Here is a 14,966-nt window from a genome sequence, read left to right as displayed (position 1 = left end):
CTCAAAAAGAAGTTGTTTTAGCCACTCTTTTGGAGTAGGAATCTTAGATTCTGGTGTTGTGGATATGGTTCACATATAATGGGATCGTTTGTTTTATCTTTTGGGGATTAAAGGTCATATGTTGGTCCTCGGGATAAAAGCAAATGGTAATTTATTCATTTCATTCAGTTAAAATTTACTGGCTGCCAGCTATGTTCTAGGCACGGTGCTGTGTGCTTGAGATACAGCAATACAAGACTGCCACATAATAGAAAAAGATACCATTTAACTCTAAGCCACAAGAACAAGCTATTTAATTGCATTGCTTTCAGTTTCTCTTTCAATGAAGAATAGATAATGCTGTCATTTTAGACACTAAATATTTATTTACCTAATATTACTGTCATCCACATTATCTTGTAGAAGGAATAACTAAAAGATATCTTTCTTCACTCCTGTTTTTGTTTGCATTTTAAGGGTTAAAAGAAGGAAATAGAAATGTAAACAATTTAATTTTGCACATTTTCTAATAGTCTAATATTCTAATAGCATAAGTGGCTAGTAATTGAGGTTAGTGCAATTTATCGTTGAAGACTAAATGTGTTTTTTAGTTTCAAGAAAATTACTTTTAATAGTTGCCTAGAACAAGAGGTTGATTTGGCAGCAAAGTACTAACGGGAAGTTAGAGAAGTCAATAAAGGAAGTTTTTAGCAGGGAGAGAGTGATTATTCACTCCCATAGCCTCTGCATTGTTATCCATTAGCCACGATAACAACCTTAGGGAATTCTGAGAGTGTGTCCAGGAAAGGATCTGTCAAACCAGAATAGTATCTCCTCCTTGAGAAAGGAAATAACCAAGGATTCCACAGCTGAGAGGTTGCCAGGGCTAGTGGGATGGAGTAAGGAGATCCTGGCTGTCTCTTACACCCTCCTTATAGTTTAAAGCAAGACATTTTTTTACACACTGACGAAGTGTGTGCGTGTACGTGTGTGTTTGGGATCAGGAAGGGGGTGCAGCGTTGGGGGCAGAAGATTTGGGAAAGAGTTTACTAACATGTATTTAATGCCTTTTATGAGTCAGGCACTGTGCCAGGTACTTCTGCTTCCATTAGCTCCATTACACAAAAACCTTGGGGATAGGTATTGTTTTTCTAGTTTCCCAGGTGAAGCAACTCAAGTTTGGAGATGTTAAGTGATTTACTCAAAGTTGCACAGCTGGCATGTGGTTAGGCTGAGTCCTGAAATCCAAGCAGGTTATTTCCAAAGCCTGTGCTTTGTACATCTTGTTCCATGACACTGTACTACTGCTCTTCCCCTGAAGGTGCTTTGAAATGTGTAAGACTTTTTGTTAAATGCTTAGAGGTGTTTGGGTTAAAAAAATGTAGGTTCATGTTAAAAGAAAAAGGAGATATTTCTAATGATGATCAGACAGTATTTGTTACATACATACATACATATCATGCAGATATTTAAAAACAGTTAAGTAGGCTAGTTCTTGCCTTTCAGGGTCGCGTGATCTAAAACAGATGATGTCAGCTTGGACCATGTATAGAAGGAAATTAAAAAAGAATTCAAAACAATAGATAATGCAGTAACACTGTGAATAAATATATATTTATACAATGTATAAGATTTTATGCTCATTGTTTTTATGTCCCAGGTGGAGTTTGCAAAGTATTAACTTTATTTCCACATGGGGAAATAATACCTGGAGATGATTTTCTTTTACAGAGTCCTTTTCATAATGCAGTACCATTCTCCTTGTCCCTCCCCCATTGCCCTCCACACTGTCCAAGAGACTAAAATGTTACTTAAAATAATAATTACTGTCTCAATGTAAACAACACCATTATTTGAAGAGAATCATTATTTCAGTTCTAAAGGTGGGGAAACCAAGTCAGCCAGAGGCAAAGCAGCTTTCGTCCAGGTTCTGCAATTCTCAGATGGCTGCTTCCCACCACACTTCAAGTTTTTGCAGTTTTAACTGAGGCCTACCCTGATCACCCTATTTCAGGTTGTAACCATTCCCTTCCCCCTTCATTACTGACCCTGGTCTACTTTTTCTTTTCTTTTTTTTATAACACTTGTCATCATCTTACTATATAATTTGTGCTATATAATTTACCTTATTATGTCTATTGTCTGTCTTTTCTAAATTCTGCTGCCTCTTCCCCTCTCCAGAGTGAAAGCTAGGATCTTTGTTTTTATTGAGTGATATGTCCCAAGCACCTAGAAACCATGCCAGGTATATAATAGGCACATACCTATTGATTGACAGATTGAGTTTAGTATAATATGGTAGTATTGAGAACGTAACTTTGGTCTTTTCATTTTCTTCCTGGTAACATGCACCCTAGACTTAGTCTAGCTTCTCCTTCTGTACTTGTTTATACTAGTACTGTGTAAAAAGAATTGGAGTTCTTTTCAACTCTGAAAGTCAGTGAACCCCACATAAGTTAGTGATTATTTTTGAATGGTTAAGATATAGTTCTTTTCCTGCAAAGGGCACTGTAGTTACTGAGTTGATTTTAGAATTATTTTAAGACTGATGGGGAGGGAATTAAAACTGCAAGAATGACTCATCCTGTGTAATAAAGAAAGAAGTGTTTCTCCATAGAGGGAAGAAAAAAGGAATATATTCAAGAGGGAACTGATAGAGTCAAACCAAGGAACTGTATTTCATCTTCTTGGATCAGCAACTGTTAATAATCCAGATCCTTATGAACTACCATTAGGTAAAGTTTTTAGCAGAAGCCCTGAGGAGGATCACTCAACCAGAATAATTTTAACAAAAGAACAAAATAGAAAATAAATTCTTGAATCACTGATTCCCAATTTTTTTGGGTTAGTGGGGAGAGAATGAGTTAAACTGGTTTTATGTTTGTGATATTTTAAGAAGTAGCACAGGTAATCAGAAAGCAGTGGGTTGTTTGTATCTCCTGGCTGTACCTGTGAGTTCAGTTGGATAGGACAGTCCCTGATGGACTTTCCTGTTTTCTTTCTCTCCTGTACCTCCTTATTCCTTTATGATTTTTAAACTTCATAAAAATCTGTCTGATCCATCCTGTCCAAACAAGGAAGGTTTATCCTTTGTAGATCACCTCTGTACACTACAGGCTGATTATATGTTATATCCCTATATCATTAAAATAAAGCTTAACCACATTTTGTGGCTTTTGTGTCTGCTCTGCAGTTGCTGAACTTAAAAACTGTTAGAAATAGTTCCCTCTTGCATTCTCATATGCACGGGCATGTGATGTTCTCTTGGGTATTATACTAATCATATTCTGGCAGGTTTCACTGGAGCAGATGCAGAAATTGCGTCCCATTTTGCAGGGCACATTATTTTAGCTCCTCTAACCTGGGCCCTGTATCTAGTTTTACTTGATGTTCCTGGAAGTTTTTCCTGTTCTGTCATGCTTGGCAGTTTTGCCTGTGCTACCTCCTCAGCCTTCTGTCACTTACCCCCCACCCTGCCTTTTTATATAGAACTTATTCCTTATGATGTGTCACAGGCACCTACTTCACTGAAATGCCTTCCATATTCCCTACCCCGTGGGGACTAGAAACCTTCTGAGGTCTTTCGCAACCTGTATACATCTAGAACAGCACTTATCAAACTGACTGTTCATCCTTGCGAGTAGACACCCTCATCTTAATCCCGCCCCCCAGTATTCAGCTTACTGCCTGGCACAAAATTGAGTCTTAATGAATATTTGACAAATGAATGAATTGAATGTGATAGAGAAGAGAGTTCCTATATTCTATAATTTTAAAAAATGCTCTGAATTTATTTCTTTTCAACCCCTTTATTCATTTCTCTGACTTCTTTGGAGGTAAAGTTAGAAAGGGAAGTGGAGATGATTTGGGAGCTACAGAGGGAGGCAGGTAGGAGCAGCCACCTGGGTGGGTGGTGGGACAGGCATCCAGGGGCCAGTCATGGGGTCGGTGAGCTCACTGGGGCCCATTCAGAGGACGGATGCAGTGTGCCGAGGAAACCGGTGGGACAGAGGTGGGGCCCGCTTGCTCTTGTGACAGGTTTCTTCCCAGAGGCGGGGGAGAAGGTAGCACGTAGCTGTTTACTTTTGTGCCTTTGTCCAGTTCCAGGCATCCCTGGGTTTTCCTCACTCTTTCATCCCTGTGCACAGAAACTCTTCCTGAGGACCTTCAGCCTGGCCTGGGAGAATCCTGGTTGTGTCATCTCAGCTTCCCCTTTCTGCTGTCTTCTTTGGGCCTCTGTACCAAGACTTTCCACCCTCACACCTCCCCGGGGCTGAAAATGGAAAGATATGGAAGCTCTCTTGAGAGATGCTGTTCTCTGTGTGGGATGACAAGTTCGAAAGACACTTTTCTGCTCCCCACCCTCACTGTCATCATTTATCAGTTACGTGGCCCATGGTTTTATAACAGCACAGTCTTAAAATGTTCCTTCTGAGTTTAATTTCTTTCTTTTTGGCCTTTTAAGGATGTGAATTGGCTTTAAGCAGTGGACTCCTTTTAGTACAGTCATGTGAGCCTTTCCGTAAGTCTTTTACACCCATCCCACCCACAGGTCTGGAGACTTGTCTGTTTCCCTTTCCCTTAAAACCTTAAAACATTTTTAAGAAGTGATTCCACTATAACTTATTCATTTAAGCCTTACCCTCCCTCCCTACTCCCCTCGCCCTTAGGTAGACTTTCTTATAAGAATTTGCTAGCTATTTCCACAAAGAGTGCTGTAACTCTATTTTTAAAGCATAAATCCTGTCTTAACTTTGGAGGATAACTGATTTGGTTAGGGTTTTCTCAGACATGGGAACTTTTGACCCAAGATCAGTTTTTCAGATTAATAAAAGGGAACTCTGGGGTCCCAGAGATCATACTGATTGAAACTGAATAAAATTTCTAGTTGAGTACTGACTACTAGGCATTTAAACTTGGGTAGGTCAGCCTCGTGGCCTTTACCTTCTTCATCTGTAACTTAGAAGGATCAGAGTAGATAATCTCTCAGGGATGCTTTGATCCCATTGATATATAATATTGGGTTGGCCAGAAAGTTCATTTGGGTTTTTCTGTAACATCTTATGGCAAAACCCAAGCGAACCTTTTGGCCAAGCCAGTTGTATTAACTAATATGTGTAAAACACTTCCTGTGCATCAGGCATTATTTTAAGTGCTTTTCCTTCTAATATAACAGCTTTATTGAGATATAATTTGCACACCATGTAATTTTCTCTTTTAAAGTGTACAATTCAGTGGTTTTTAGGATATTTACAGATATATGTAACCACCACCACAATAAATTTTAGCTCATTTTTATCACTTCAAAAGAAACTTAGTATTCATTAGCAGTCATTCCCTAACCTCCCCCTAACTCCCTCCCAGCACTAGGCAATTCCTAATCTACTTTCTCTATAGAGCTGCCTATTCTGGACATTTCATATAAATGGGAACACACAGTATGTGGTCATTCGTGATTGGCTTCTTTCACTTAATGTTTTCAAAATTCATCTGTGTTGCAGGAGGTATCAGTACTTCATTCCTTTTTATGGCTGAATCATATTCCATTGTATGGATTTACCACTTTGTATCAATATTTATCCATTCACCAGGGAATTGACATTTGGGCTCCTTCCACTTTTTTTTGGCTATTTTAAATAATGCTGCTGTGAACATTCTTGTACAAGTTTTTGAGTGGACATATGTTTTCATTTCTTTTGGATATATACTTATGAGAGGAATTGCTGGGTGATATGGTAACTCTAGTCTCTTCGTGACTGCCACACTATATCCCATAGTGGCTGCACTATTTTACATTACAACCAGCAGTGTATGAGGATTCCCAATTTCTCCATATCCTTACCAACACTTGTTATCTGTCTTTTTAATTATAGCCATCCTAGTGGGTGTGAAGTGATAGCTTATCATGGTTGTGATTTGCATTTCCTTCATGGCTGGTGTTGAGCATCGTTTCATGTGCTTATTGGCCATTTATATATCTTCTTTGGAGAAATGTCTATTTAGATTTTCTATCCATTTTTTATAACTGGGCTATTTGTATTATTATATTATATATATTGTATTTTAATTTTTGTTGTAAGAATTCTTTATATAACCTAGATATAATTCTCCTAACAGATACATGATTTGCAAGTATTTTCTCCCATTCTCTGGGCTGTCTTTTTACTTTCTTTATGGTATCCTTTGAAGCCCAAATGTTTTTAATTTTGAGGAATTCCAAACTCAATGTTTTCTTTTGTTGCTTGTGCTTTTGGTCATATTTAAGAAATCTCTGCTTAGCCCACATCACAGAGATTTACTCCTGTGTTTTATTCCAAGGGTCTTGTAATTTTAACTCTTACATTTTGAGTTCATTTTTGTATATGGGATGAGGAAGGGGTCCAACTTTATTCTTTTGCATCTAGATATTCAGTTGTTCCAACACAATTTACTGAATTAAGTGTTTTTTATATCTGACTCATTTAATCTTTAAAACAACCTTTCAGGTAGGTCCTGTTAATTACCCCAGAGAGGAAAGAAAGTTTAAGTATCTTGCCTGTGTTCACTGAGCTACTGCATGGCAAGGGTGAGAATTGAATCTAGGCAGTTTGGCCCCAGAGGCCATGCTTCAACCATGAATTAACTCCTTCACCTACTTGTTTTCTTACCTACCTACATAGTGACAGGTAAGAACTAAAATAGTTAGTCAGTCATAAAAAGAAGACATTTTATTTCTTATATATTGTGGTTATGTTGAAATGCTTCTGCTTTCTTAATTTGTCTGTGGTTGGTGAATTCAGTTAGTTGTAGCACTGGCAAATATAAATTCAAGGTCACAGTTTCAAGTCCTTATAATTTGGCTACAAAGTCTTCATCACCTCCTTGACACCCTAGTCAACCATATTTAGTCACCAGGGAGATCAAGTTAGGGGGAGGATGACCAATAGCAGTTCTGGAACACCACCAGACCACACAGGTTCTAACAGCGGTGGGCCAGGACCCCTTATTTCCCTCCTACACTCTAAAACTATCTTTGACTTTTCTGAAGAATGTTTCCATTTAAGAGCACTAGGCTAGAAACAGAGACCTCAGTTATTGTTCAGGGACTGTACTTTCTGGATCTGTAGATTTGCCCTCACTTTATCATAATTATGGGTGGGCTTAAACAATTCAACATTTACTGACTCATTAGTCCATTTGTAAGACTTTCATGTGATTAAACAGATACAGGAGTAATATGATTAATCTTTTAAAAAATCTGAGTCTATAAAATTTTTCATAGCCTTTCTCAAGCTTACTTAATGACTCATCGGCTTGAATGGACTGAGTACCAAACACCTAGAGAAACAGGATTCTCTTCAGTCAAGCTCTCAGTTATCTCCATCTTCTACAAAGTGATTTCCTTTGCTCTCTGGGTAATTTTTTTGGTTACTTGGTTCATACTTATTTACATGACTGCTACTGTATTCAGAGAAACCAGCCATGTTCCAGTGTAACAGAGCAGATGTAGAATACCGCAGTAGCTTGTGGTAAGGAATGAATAAATTGCAAGGTGTGATTGATGTCTGTCCCACTCACCAGACTGTAATGCCCCCAAAGCAGGGACTCTTTCTTTTACTCACCTATACCAGTGCCTAGTATAAGACCCAATAAGTGTTTTGAGTAAGAGCGAGAAACTTAAGGGACATTTTGAAGAGGGCAAATACTTAGTCACATGTATTTCAAATAAGATGATGATCAGTGAACTTTCTCTCTTGTTTTAAAGCTGGTAGTCTTCTATTTTAATAGCTAAGAGATTTGGTAGCAAGGAGAGAGAAAGAAAGAAAAAAATGGATAAATTATAGAGGAACATTCTATGGGCAGTTAGGGTGAAGTTTGGTGTGCTAGTTTCATTTATCATGAAAGGGAGAAATCAAGTGGAAGGAGGCAATGCTGTGAATGTGAAGAGGAGGATGAAGAATTTGAAGGGTTGGTTAGTTAGTAATACTAGTTAGCAAGTTTAGTTAGTAATAATGCCACCCCATATTCAGATAGCTTTTTATATTTATTTCTACCTTACTCATTATGTGGCACTTATAACAACCTAGAAAGGCAGGCTGGGCAGGTGCAGTCAGCCTCATTTTACAGATGAGGAAGCTACTTCAGAGTTTGTAATTTACCATGTATTAAATAGCTTATAAGCAGTGAGGTTGGAACTTGACCCATATCTTCAGACTTTTAAGTTCAATATTTTTTCTTATGTCCCCCCCCACCACGCTGATTTTCCCAAGGGGAAAAAAAGGAATTTAAATTTAATTAGGTAATCTTTTATCTGTTCTTCCCATTAATCTAGCATGGAGCTGGGGAAAATCTAATACCCTTTTTTTTAGAACAAGTAAATAGCTGTTCTGAGTAGACATTTATCTTCACTGGGATTTTATTTCATGAAAACACTTTGAAATACTTGTGAGGTAACTATGAAGGCATGTCATTGGCATAATGAGTCATTTTAAGTGTCTAACTATGCTTGAGGCAAGAGAAGACAGAAGATTGGGGGATTTTTGTATGGTGAGTCTTGGGTTGACCAGCTGCTGGCTATTGAATTGAAATAATGAAGTCAGTCTGTTCTGATGACCATACCCTGCGGAGAAGAGCAGATCACACCATCTGTGTGAGAATTTATCATTTTCTCCGTTCTTGTCTTACTAGGTTTTGAAGGGGTCACCTGCGAGCGGAATATTGATGACTGTCCTAATCACAAGTGTCAGAATGGAGGGGTTTGTGTGGATGGGGTAAACACTTACAACTGCCGCTGCCCCCCTCAGTGGACAGGTATGTACGGTGTGACAAATCAGTCAGAATGGGGCATAGGTTGGTAACCAGAGGCAGTCTGTTATTGAAGTGGGCATCTTTTACATGGCTCTCTGTGCTACATCATTGGGTATAGTGCTAACCCCATATGTCCCCCCATGTTCACTTAAAGGAAGAAATATTTTCACAGGTACTTATTGGGCAGCTGATGTGAGCTCAGCACCATGCCAGGTGCTGTGGGAGATATGAGAAAGAACATTGAAAGACTCTGACGTTATTATCTGGTAAAACAGCACATTGCCTGGAACATAGTAGTTGCTTATTAAATATTTGAGAGGAAAGGAACATACTTAAACGCAAAAATATAAATGTTCTTATCATATACACACAAAAAATGGTAACTGTGTGAAGTAATGGATGTTAACTGATCTTATCGTGGTAATCATTTCACAATACATATGTATATCAAATCATGTTGTACTCCTTAAACTTACACAAATGTTATGTTAAATATAGCTCAATAAAGCTGGAAAAGAAGAAGCTACAACTTGTCAAGTTTTGGTGTAGTATCAAAGAATATTCATAATTACATGAAAAGGTTATTAAAATGCTCTTCCTTCTTCCAACTGAAAAAAAAAGAAAATAAATTATGCAGGCTGCGAGAGTTCAGAGCTTATTGTTTGTTCACAGACAGAAATCTATCTCATCTTATTGTCATGTCCTATAGTTATGTAAAGGGTTGGGCAGGTCCTCTTGATGACATTATTTTTACAACACCCATCTCCATTGCTATTTTTTCCTTTTTTGTATCCCCTTTTGCACACAGATTTTTCTGCCTCTGACATTAGAAGAGTAGTCTTGCTTAAATTTACAACCTCTTGGAAGTTTCTAATGTCTTAAGCAGATTTTCCTTTTATTTTTGAAATTGAGTTTATGCAGACATTTGGTTCCAATTTCTGTTTATATCTGTTTATCTAACTGAAAGTGGAGACAAGTAAGAACTGATTAAGTGATTAAAACTGAGCCTTTTTGAGAGAAGTTGATTGATTTAATGTGGAAACCCAAGAACAAGTTAATGTTATAAGGAAGAAACTCCAGTACCAGTGAAGGATTGTGCCCAGCAAAGAAGTCTTGAAATTGGATTGCTGTTACTAGCTGGTATTCCTTAGAGTCTCCGAATTGCCTTCCCTCATCTGCAGCAGCTAATTATTTAGAGTACTCTTTAGGGCTGTAGACTTAGGAATAGAAAAAGATTAAAAGGGTTTAAAACTTCAATAATACGATTTCCTGGAAGGGCACACATTTCTGCTTTTAATCCCCAAACTGTCTTTTTTTTTTTTTTTTTTTAAGATACTTTCCCACTGGGTTTCCCTAAAATTGGACTTCCCCTAGAATTTCTTCTTGATTTGTTGATCCTAGGACTTTTCTCCCAACCCTCTGCTCTTTCTGTCTTAGTCTCTCTTCTTTTTAGCTTTTGCCATTTCTCTGTTGATTTTTTTCATAGGCCATTTTTTTCCAACTTAAAAAGATTACTGTAAAGTTTAATTATATGACAAATAGTAACTGGAAAGATTTGAATTTTTCTCTTTTTAATGATCCTCACAGTGGTATTGGGCAGGATGAGATACTTGTTAGGAACTTGACCCCATTCTAATCTCACCCTTGCCCTGTGGGAGAGAGTGGCTCTGTGTGGTACCAAGGCTCCTGATGCCAATGAAGGTTAAATGATAATTGTGATTTCACTACTGATTTTTCTTTGATAGCACACTCAGTTTCCTGCTTTGATATTAATTAGGAAGGTCCAATCTTGGGGGAAAGTTTCCCAGTGAAATGATATTTTACCAAAATTTCTTACCCCAGGGTGTTTAGTAAATACCTTTTTTCTATGAAAGCCCTTTGAAGATGTTTCATTTTCCATGTGCTTTTGTATTTTTTCTAGAGGGGATGGCAGAAATGATAGATAAGTTCAATGTGTCAGTATTTATTTCTTTTGATCTGCTGTCATTTAAAATACCCTCAGTCTTTGGTTTCCCACCACAGGTTTCCTTCTTCTTTTTCACCGATGCCAATCTTTGACTTCCAGTGACAGCCTTGTTTTTTTTTTTTACTGTCCTGATGACCAACAGAATAAAGTCCAAGGTCCTTCCTTCATTATGTGAAGTCCTCCCTGGCCTCAGCCCCATCTGCTTCTTCAGCAATGAGAACGGCTTCCTGTATCAGCCATGCCCTATGTCCTTGTTCACACCATTTCTTTTCTCTGGATTTCCCTTCTCCTCTCCTCTCCCTATAGTCCTCACCATTTTTGCCTGCCTGGCTCAGATCAAGTGAGTACCACCTTCAGGAAGCCCCCCCCGTGCCCTCTCTCTAGGCTGAGCTAAGTGTTACCCTCTGGGCTCCCTTACTACCCCATACATTCCTCTGTGATAATGCTCACCACATTACTATTAGCATTATTATGTGCTTGAGGTGAGGGAATGGGGTCACTGAACTGTTGATGACGTCAGTTACCAGAGCGCTTCACAGACCTTTGTTGTCAGTAGCATATAGCTGAGCTGTTCCTGACCCCAGCCCCAACCTCATTCTGAGAAGAATAGAAAGAAAATTTTGGGTTGTAGTGTTCCTATTGATATTGACATTAGAGCTGAAAATAAAGTCACATTAGTGTTTTCTGCCTTATACAAATTAAAGAAATGAATGGGGCTGGGAGCTGAGAGTTAACTAATGTTTATTAGCACCCAAATAATGAGCTAATTACAGTGTTTTATTTTATGTAATCTTCGCAATAACTGTATGAGGGGTAGAGTTTTTTTTTTTTTTTTTTCGGTACGCGGGCCTCTCACTGTTGTGGCCTCTCCCGTTGCGGAGCACAGGCTCTGGACGTGCAGGCTCAGTGGCCATGGCCCACGGGCCTAGCCGCTCCGCAGCATGTGGGATCTTCCCAGACTGGGGTAGGAACCCAGGCACGAACCCGTGTCCCCTGCATCAGCAGGCGGACTCTCAACCACAGCGCCACCAGGGAAGCCCGAGGTTTTTTTTTTAATATTACTTTTACAGATGATAATGGATATTCAGAAGGGTTAAACAATTTACTCAAGGCACATAGTGGGTGGATTAGGGTTTGAATCTAGGCTTGTTGAACTACAAGTCTGTGCTCAAATCTGTGGTCTTTTTTTATACAAATTGACTCTATGGGTTATTTAAAAAAATTTTTTTATTTATTAAGGACTTTGAGTATTTTTTAGCAGATTGAACGTTCAATTTATAGTTTTATTATTTTAGGATATGGTGACTTATTCTTTGTGTGTGTGTGTGTTCGTTCGTGTTCCTGGTTACTTTGAGATTAGAAGTTAATATTAAGTAAGTGTTTTATATTCACTCTGGTGGTTTTTTCACTATACCTAAGAGCCTCATTGCAACTTTGTTCAGAATTCCCTTTACAATTTTCAGCTGCAGAGTTGAAGCATTCGAAGGATGAACTGTTTGGTCTGGCTGTTAACAAAATAGAGACGGAAGGGTTTGAGCAGGCTACTAGGAGAGGAAATGAAGTTGCCAGCTATCTGAAAAAAAATGGGTGGGATTATATAGCTAAAAAAACCTAGGTATCAATTTGCAGTAAATGGAGGTTTGGGAATTGGCTACATTTTTAATGAGAAGAGCCTGATAGGTACCATGTTGTTTTCCAAGTACACCTACGTAGAAGGCTTGATCTTTTGTAGCAAGTTCTGGGCTTCAAGATGACCAGAAATTTTTTCCAAGTCTATTCACGGTTTGATTTAGGATAAATGAGTCGGCTTCCCTTTCTTCGGAAGGTTTTATTTGCTGTTCACAGAACTGATACCTCTTATTGGGAGAATAATGGTGCAGTAAAAAACTTTTTGAGCTTTTCATTTATTTAGCAAACAGTTATCATGTAAAACATTTTAGGTCCATGATGTTTGATATGGTAGCCACTAGCCACATCTTGCTCTCGAGCATCTGATATGTGACTGGTCCGAACTGAGATGTGCCTCAACTGTAAAATACCTGATTTTGAAGACTCAGTATGAAAAAAATGTAAAATGTCTCACTAATAATGTTTTAAATATTGATTAGATGATAAAGTGATAATGTATTGAATACATCGAGTTAAATAAAATATATTAATTTCACCAGTTTCTTTTTCCTTTTTTAAAGTGCTATCAGAGAATTTTAAGTGACATCTGTATCTCTCATGATAGTTCTATTGGACAACACTACTTTTTTATTTTTTATTTTTATAACATCTTTATTGGAGTATAATTGCTTTACAATGGTGTGTTAGTTTCTGCTTTATAACAAAGTGAATCAGCTATACATATACATATATCCCATATCTCCTCCCTCTTGCATCTCCCTCCCTCCCACCCTCCCTATCCCACCCCTCTAGGTGGTCACAAAGCACCAAGCTGATCTCCCTGTGCTATGCGGCTGCTTCCCACTAGGTATCTATTTTACATTTGGTAGTGTATATATGTCCATGCCACTCTCTCACTTTGTCCCAGCTTAACCTTCCCCCTCCCCATGTCCACAAGTCCATTATCTACATCTGCGTCTTTATTCCTGTCCTACCCCTAGGTTCTTCAGAACCTTTTTTTTTTTTTTTAGATTCCACATATATGTGTTAACATACGTTATTTATTTTTCTCTTTCTGATTTACTTCACTCTGTATGACAGTCTCTGTGTCCATCCACCTCGCTACAAATAACTCAATTTCATTTCTTTTTATGGCTAATATTCCATTGTATATATGTGCCACATCTTTATCCATTCATCTGTCGATGGACACTCAGGTTGCTTCCATGTCCTGGCTATTGTAAATAGAGCTGCAATGAACACTGTGGTACATGACTTTTTTTGAATTATGGTTTTCTCAGGGTATATGCCCAGAAGTGGGATTGCTGGGTCATAGGGTAGTTCTATTTTTAGTGTTTTAAGGAACCTCCATACTGTTCTCCATAGTGGCTCTATCAATTTACATTCCCAACAACAGTGCAACAGGGTTCCCTTTTCTCCACACCCTCTCCAGCATTTATTGTTTGTAGATTTTTTGATGATGGCCATTCTGACTGGTGTGAGGTGATACCTCATTGTAGTTTTTTTTTTTTTTTTTTTTTTCAGTATGCGGGCCTCTCACTGCTGTGGCCTCTCCTGTTGTGGAGCACAGGCTCCAGACGCGCAGGCCCAGCGGCCATGGCTCACAGGCCCAGCCGCTCTGTGGCATGTGGGATCTTCCCGGACCGGGGCACGAACCCGTGTCCCCTGCATCGGCAGGCAGACTCTCAACCATTGCGCCACCAGGGAAGCCCCCCTCATTGTAGTTTTGATTTGCATTTCTCTAATGATTAGTGATGTTGAGCATCCTTTCTTGTGTTTGTTGGCCATCTATATATCTTCTTTGGAGAAATGTCTATTTAGGTCTTCTGCCCATTTTTGGATTGGGTTGTTTGTTTTTTTGATATTGAGCTGCATGAGCTCTTTGTATATTTTGGAGATTAATCCCTTGTCAGTTGCTTCATTTGCAAATATTTTCGCCCATTCTCAGGGTTGTCTTTTCATCTTGTTTATGTTTTCCTTTGCTGTACAAAAGCTTTGAAGTTTCATTAGGTCCCATTTGTTTATTTTTGTTTTTATTTCCATTTCTCTAGGAGGTGGGTCAAAAGGATCTTGCTGTGATTTATGTCATAGAGTGGACAACCCTACTTTAGATGCAAAAATGTACTGTATAGAAGCATCCTCTTTGATTCTGGGTAGTAGAGGGCTGGACGTGCAGCTATCCTGGAGGTGCCCTTGTATTGGCCTCACTAGAGGAAAGTATGTTGACCTTGTTCTTGTGTGGTTTCCACATCAGTTGTGGACAGAACTGTGCCCTAGCCCAGTGCAGAGTGGTTTTACCTGACATGGTTGTCTAGAATAGTACTAATTTGTGTCTTCAAAGGCTACCGCTCTTCTGGACAAACTAAAGCCCAGGTGGAAGAACGAAATTGGTGTTGGGAGTTGGGCAAATGGTTTACTTTTTTAATAGGAATCATGTTATAGAGATAAGTCGGTAGTTGGATGTTCCTTTAGGATATGTATGTATACCTAAGGATTTGAGGAAGCCTGAGCACAAATATCTTGACTATTACTGTATTTGGCTCCAAGCCATCTTATGAGAGAAGGTCTGCTCTGGCAGATACCCACTTAAGAAAAAAAGTTATAA

The 14,966-nt window shown here is 38.6% G+C and overlaps 1 protein-coding gene across 2 annotated transcripts in view; it reads left to right on the top strand.

The window, feature by feature from the left end:
• NOTCH2 (notch receptor 2) overlaps positions 1–14,966 on the top strand; it is a 191,339-nt gene that overhangs the window by 92,312 nt on the left and 84,061 nt on the right. The window contains exons 5-6 of one of the 2 annotated variants that reach the window (XM_082615948.1): positions 8,647–8,769; positions 8,921–9,298. In XM_082615948.1, the coding sequence (XP_082472074.1) occupies positions 8,647–8,769; positions 8,921–8,997 (200 nt within the window). In that variant the 3' untranslated portion in view covers positions 8,998–9,298. Of the gene's footprint in view, positions 1–8,646; positions 8,770–8,920; positions 9,299–14,966 lie in introns of those variants that run through there. The other variant, XM_082615947.1, reaches the window with a different exon arrangement.

Source organism: Mesoplodon mirus (genome assembly GCF_964341445.2).
Source record: "Mesoplodon mirus genome assembly, chromosome: 3".
Taxonomy (NCBI): domain Eukaryota; kingdom Metazoa; phylum Chordata; class Mammalia; order Artiodactyla; family Ziphiidae; genus Mesoplodon; species Mesoplodon mirus.
This window is presented reverse-complemented; position numbering and strand designations above follow the sequence as displayed.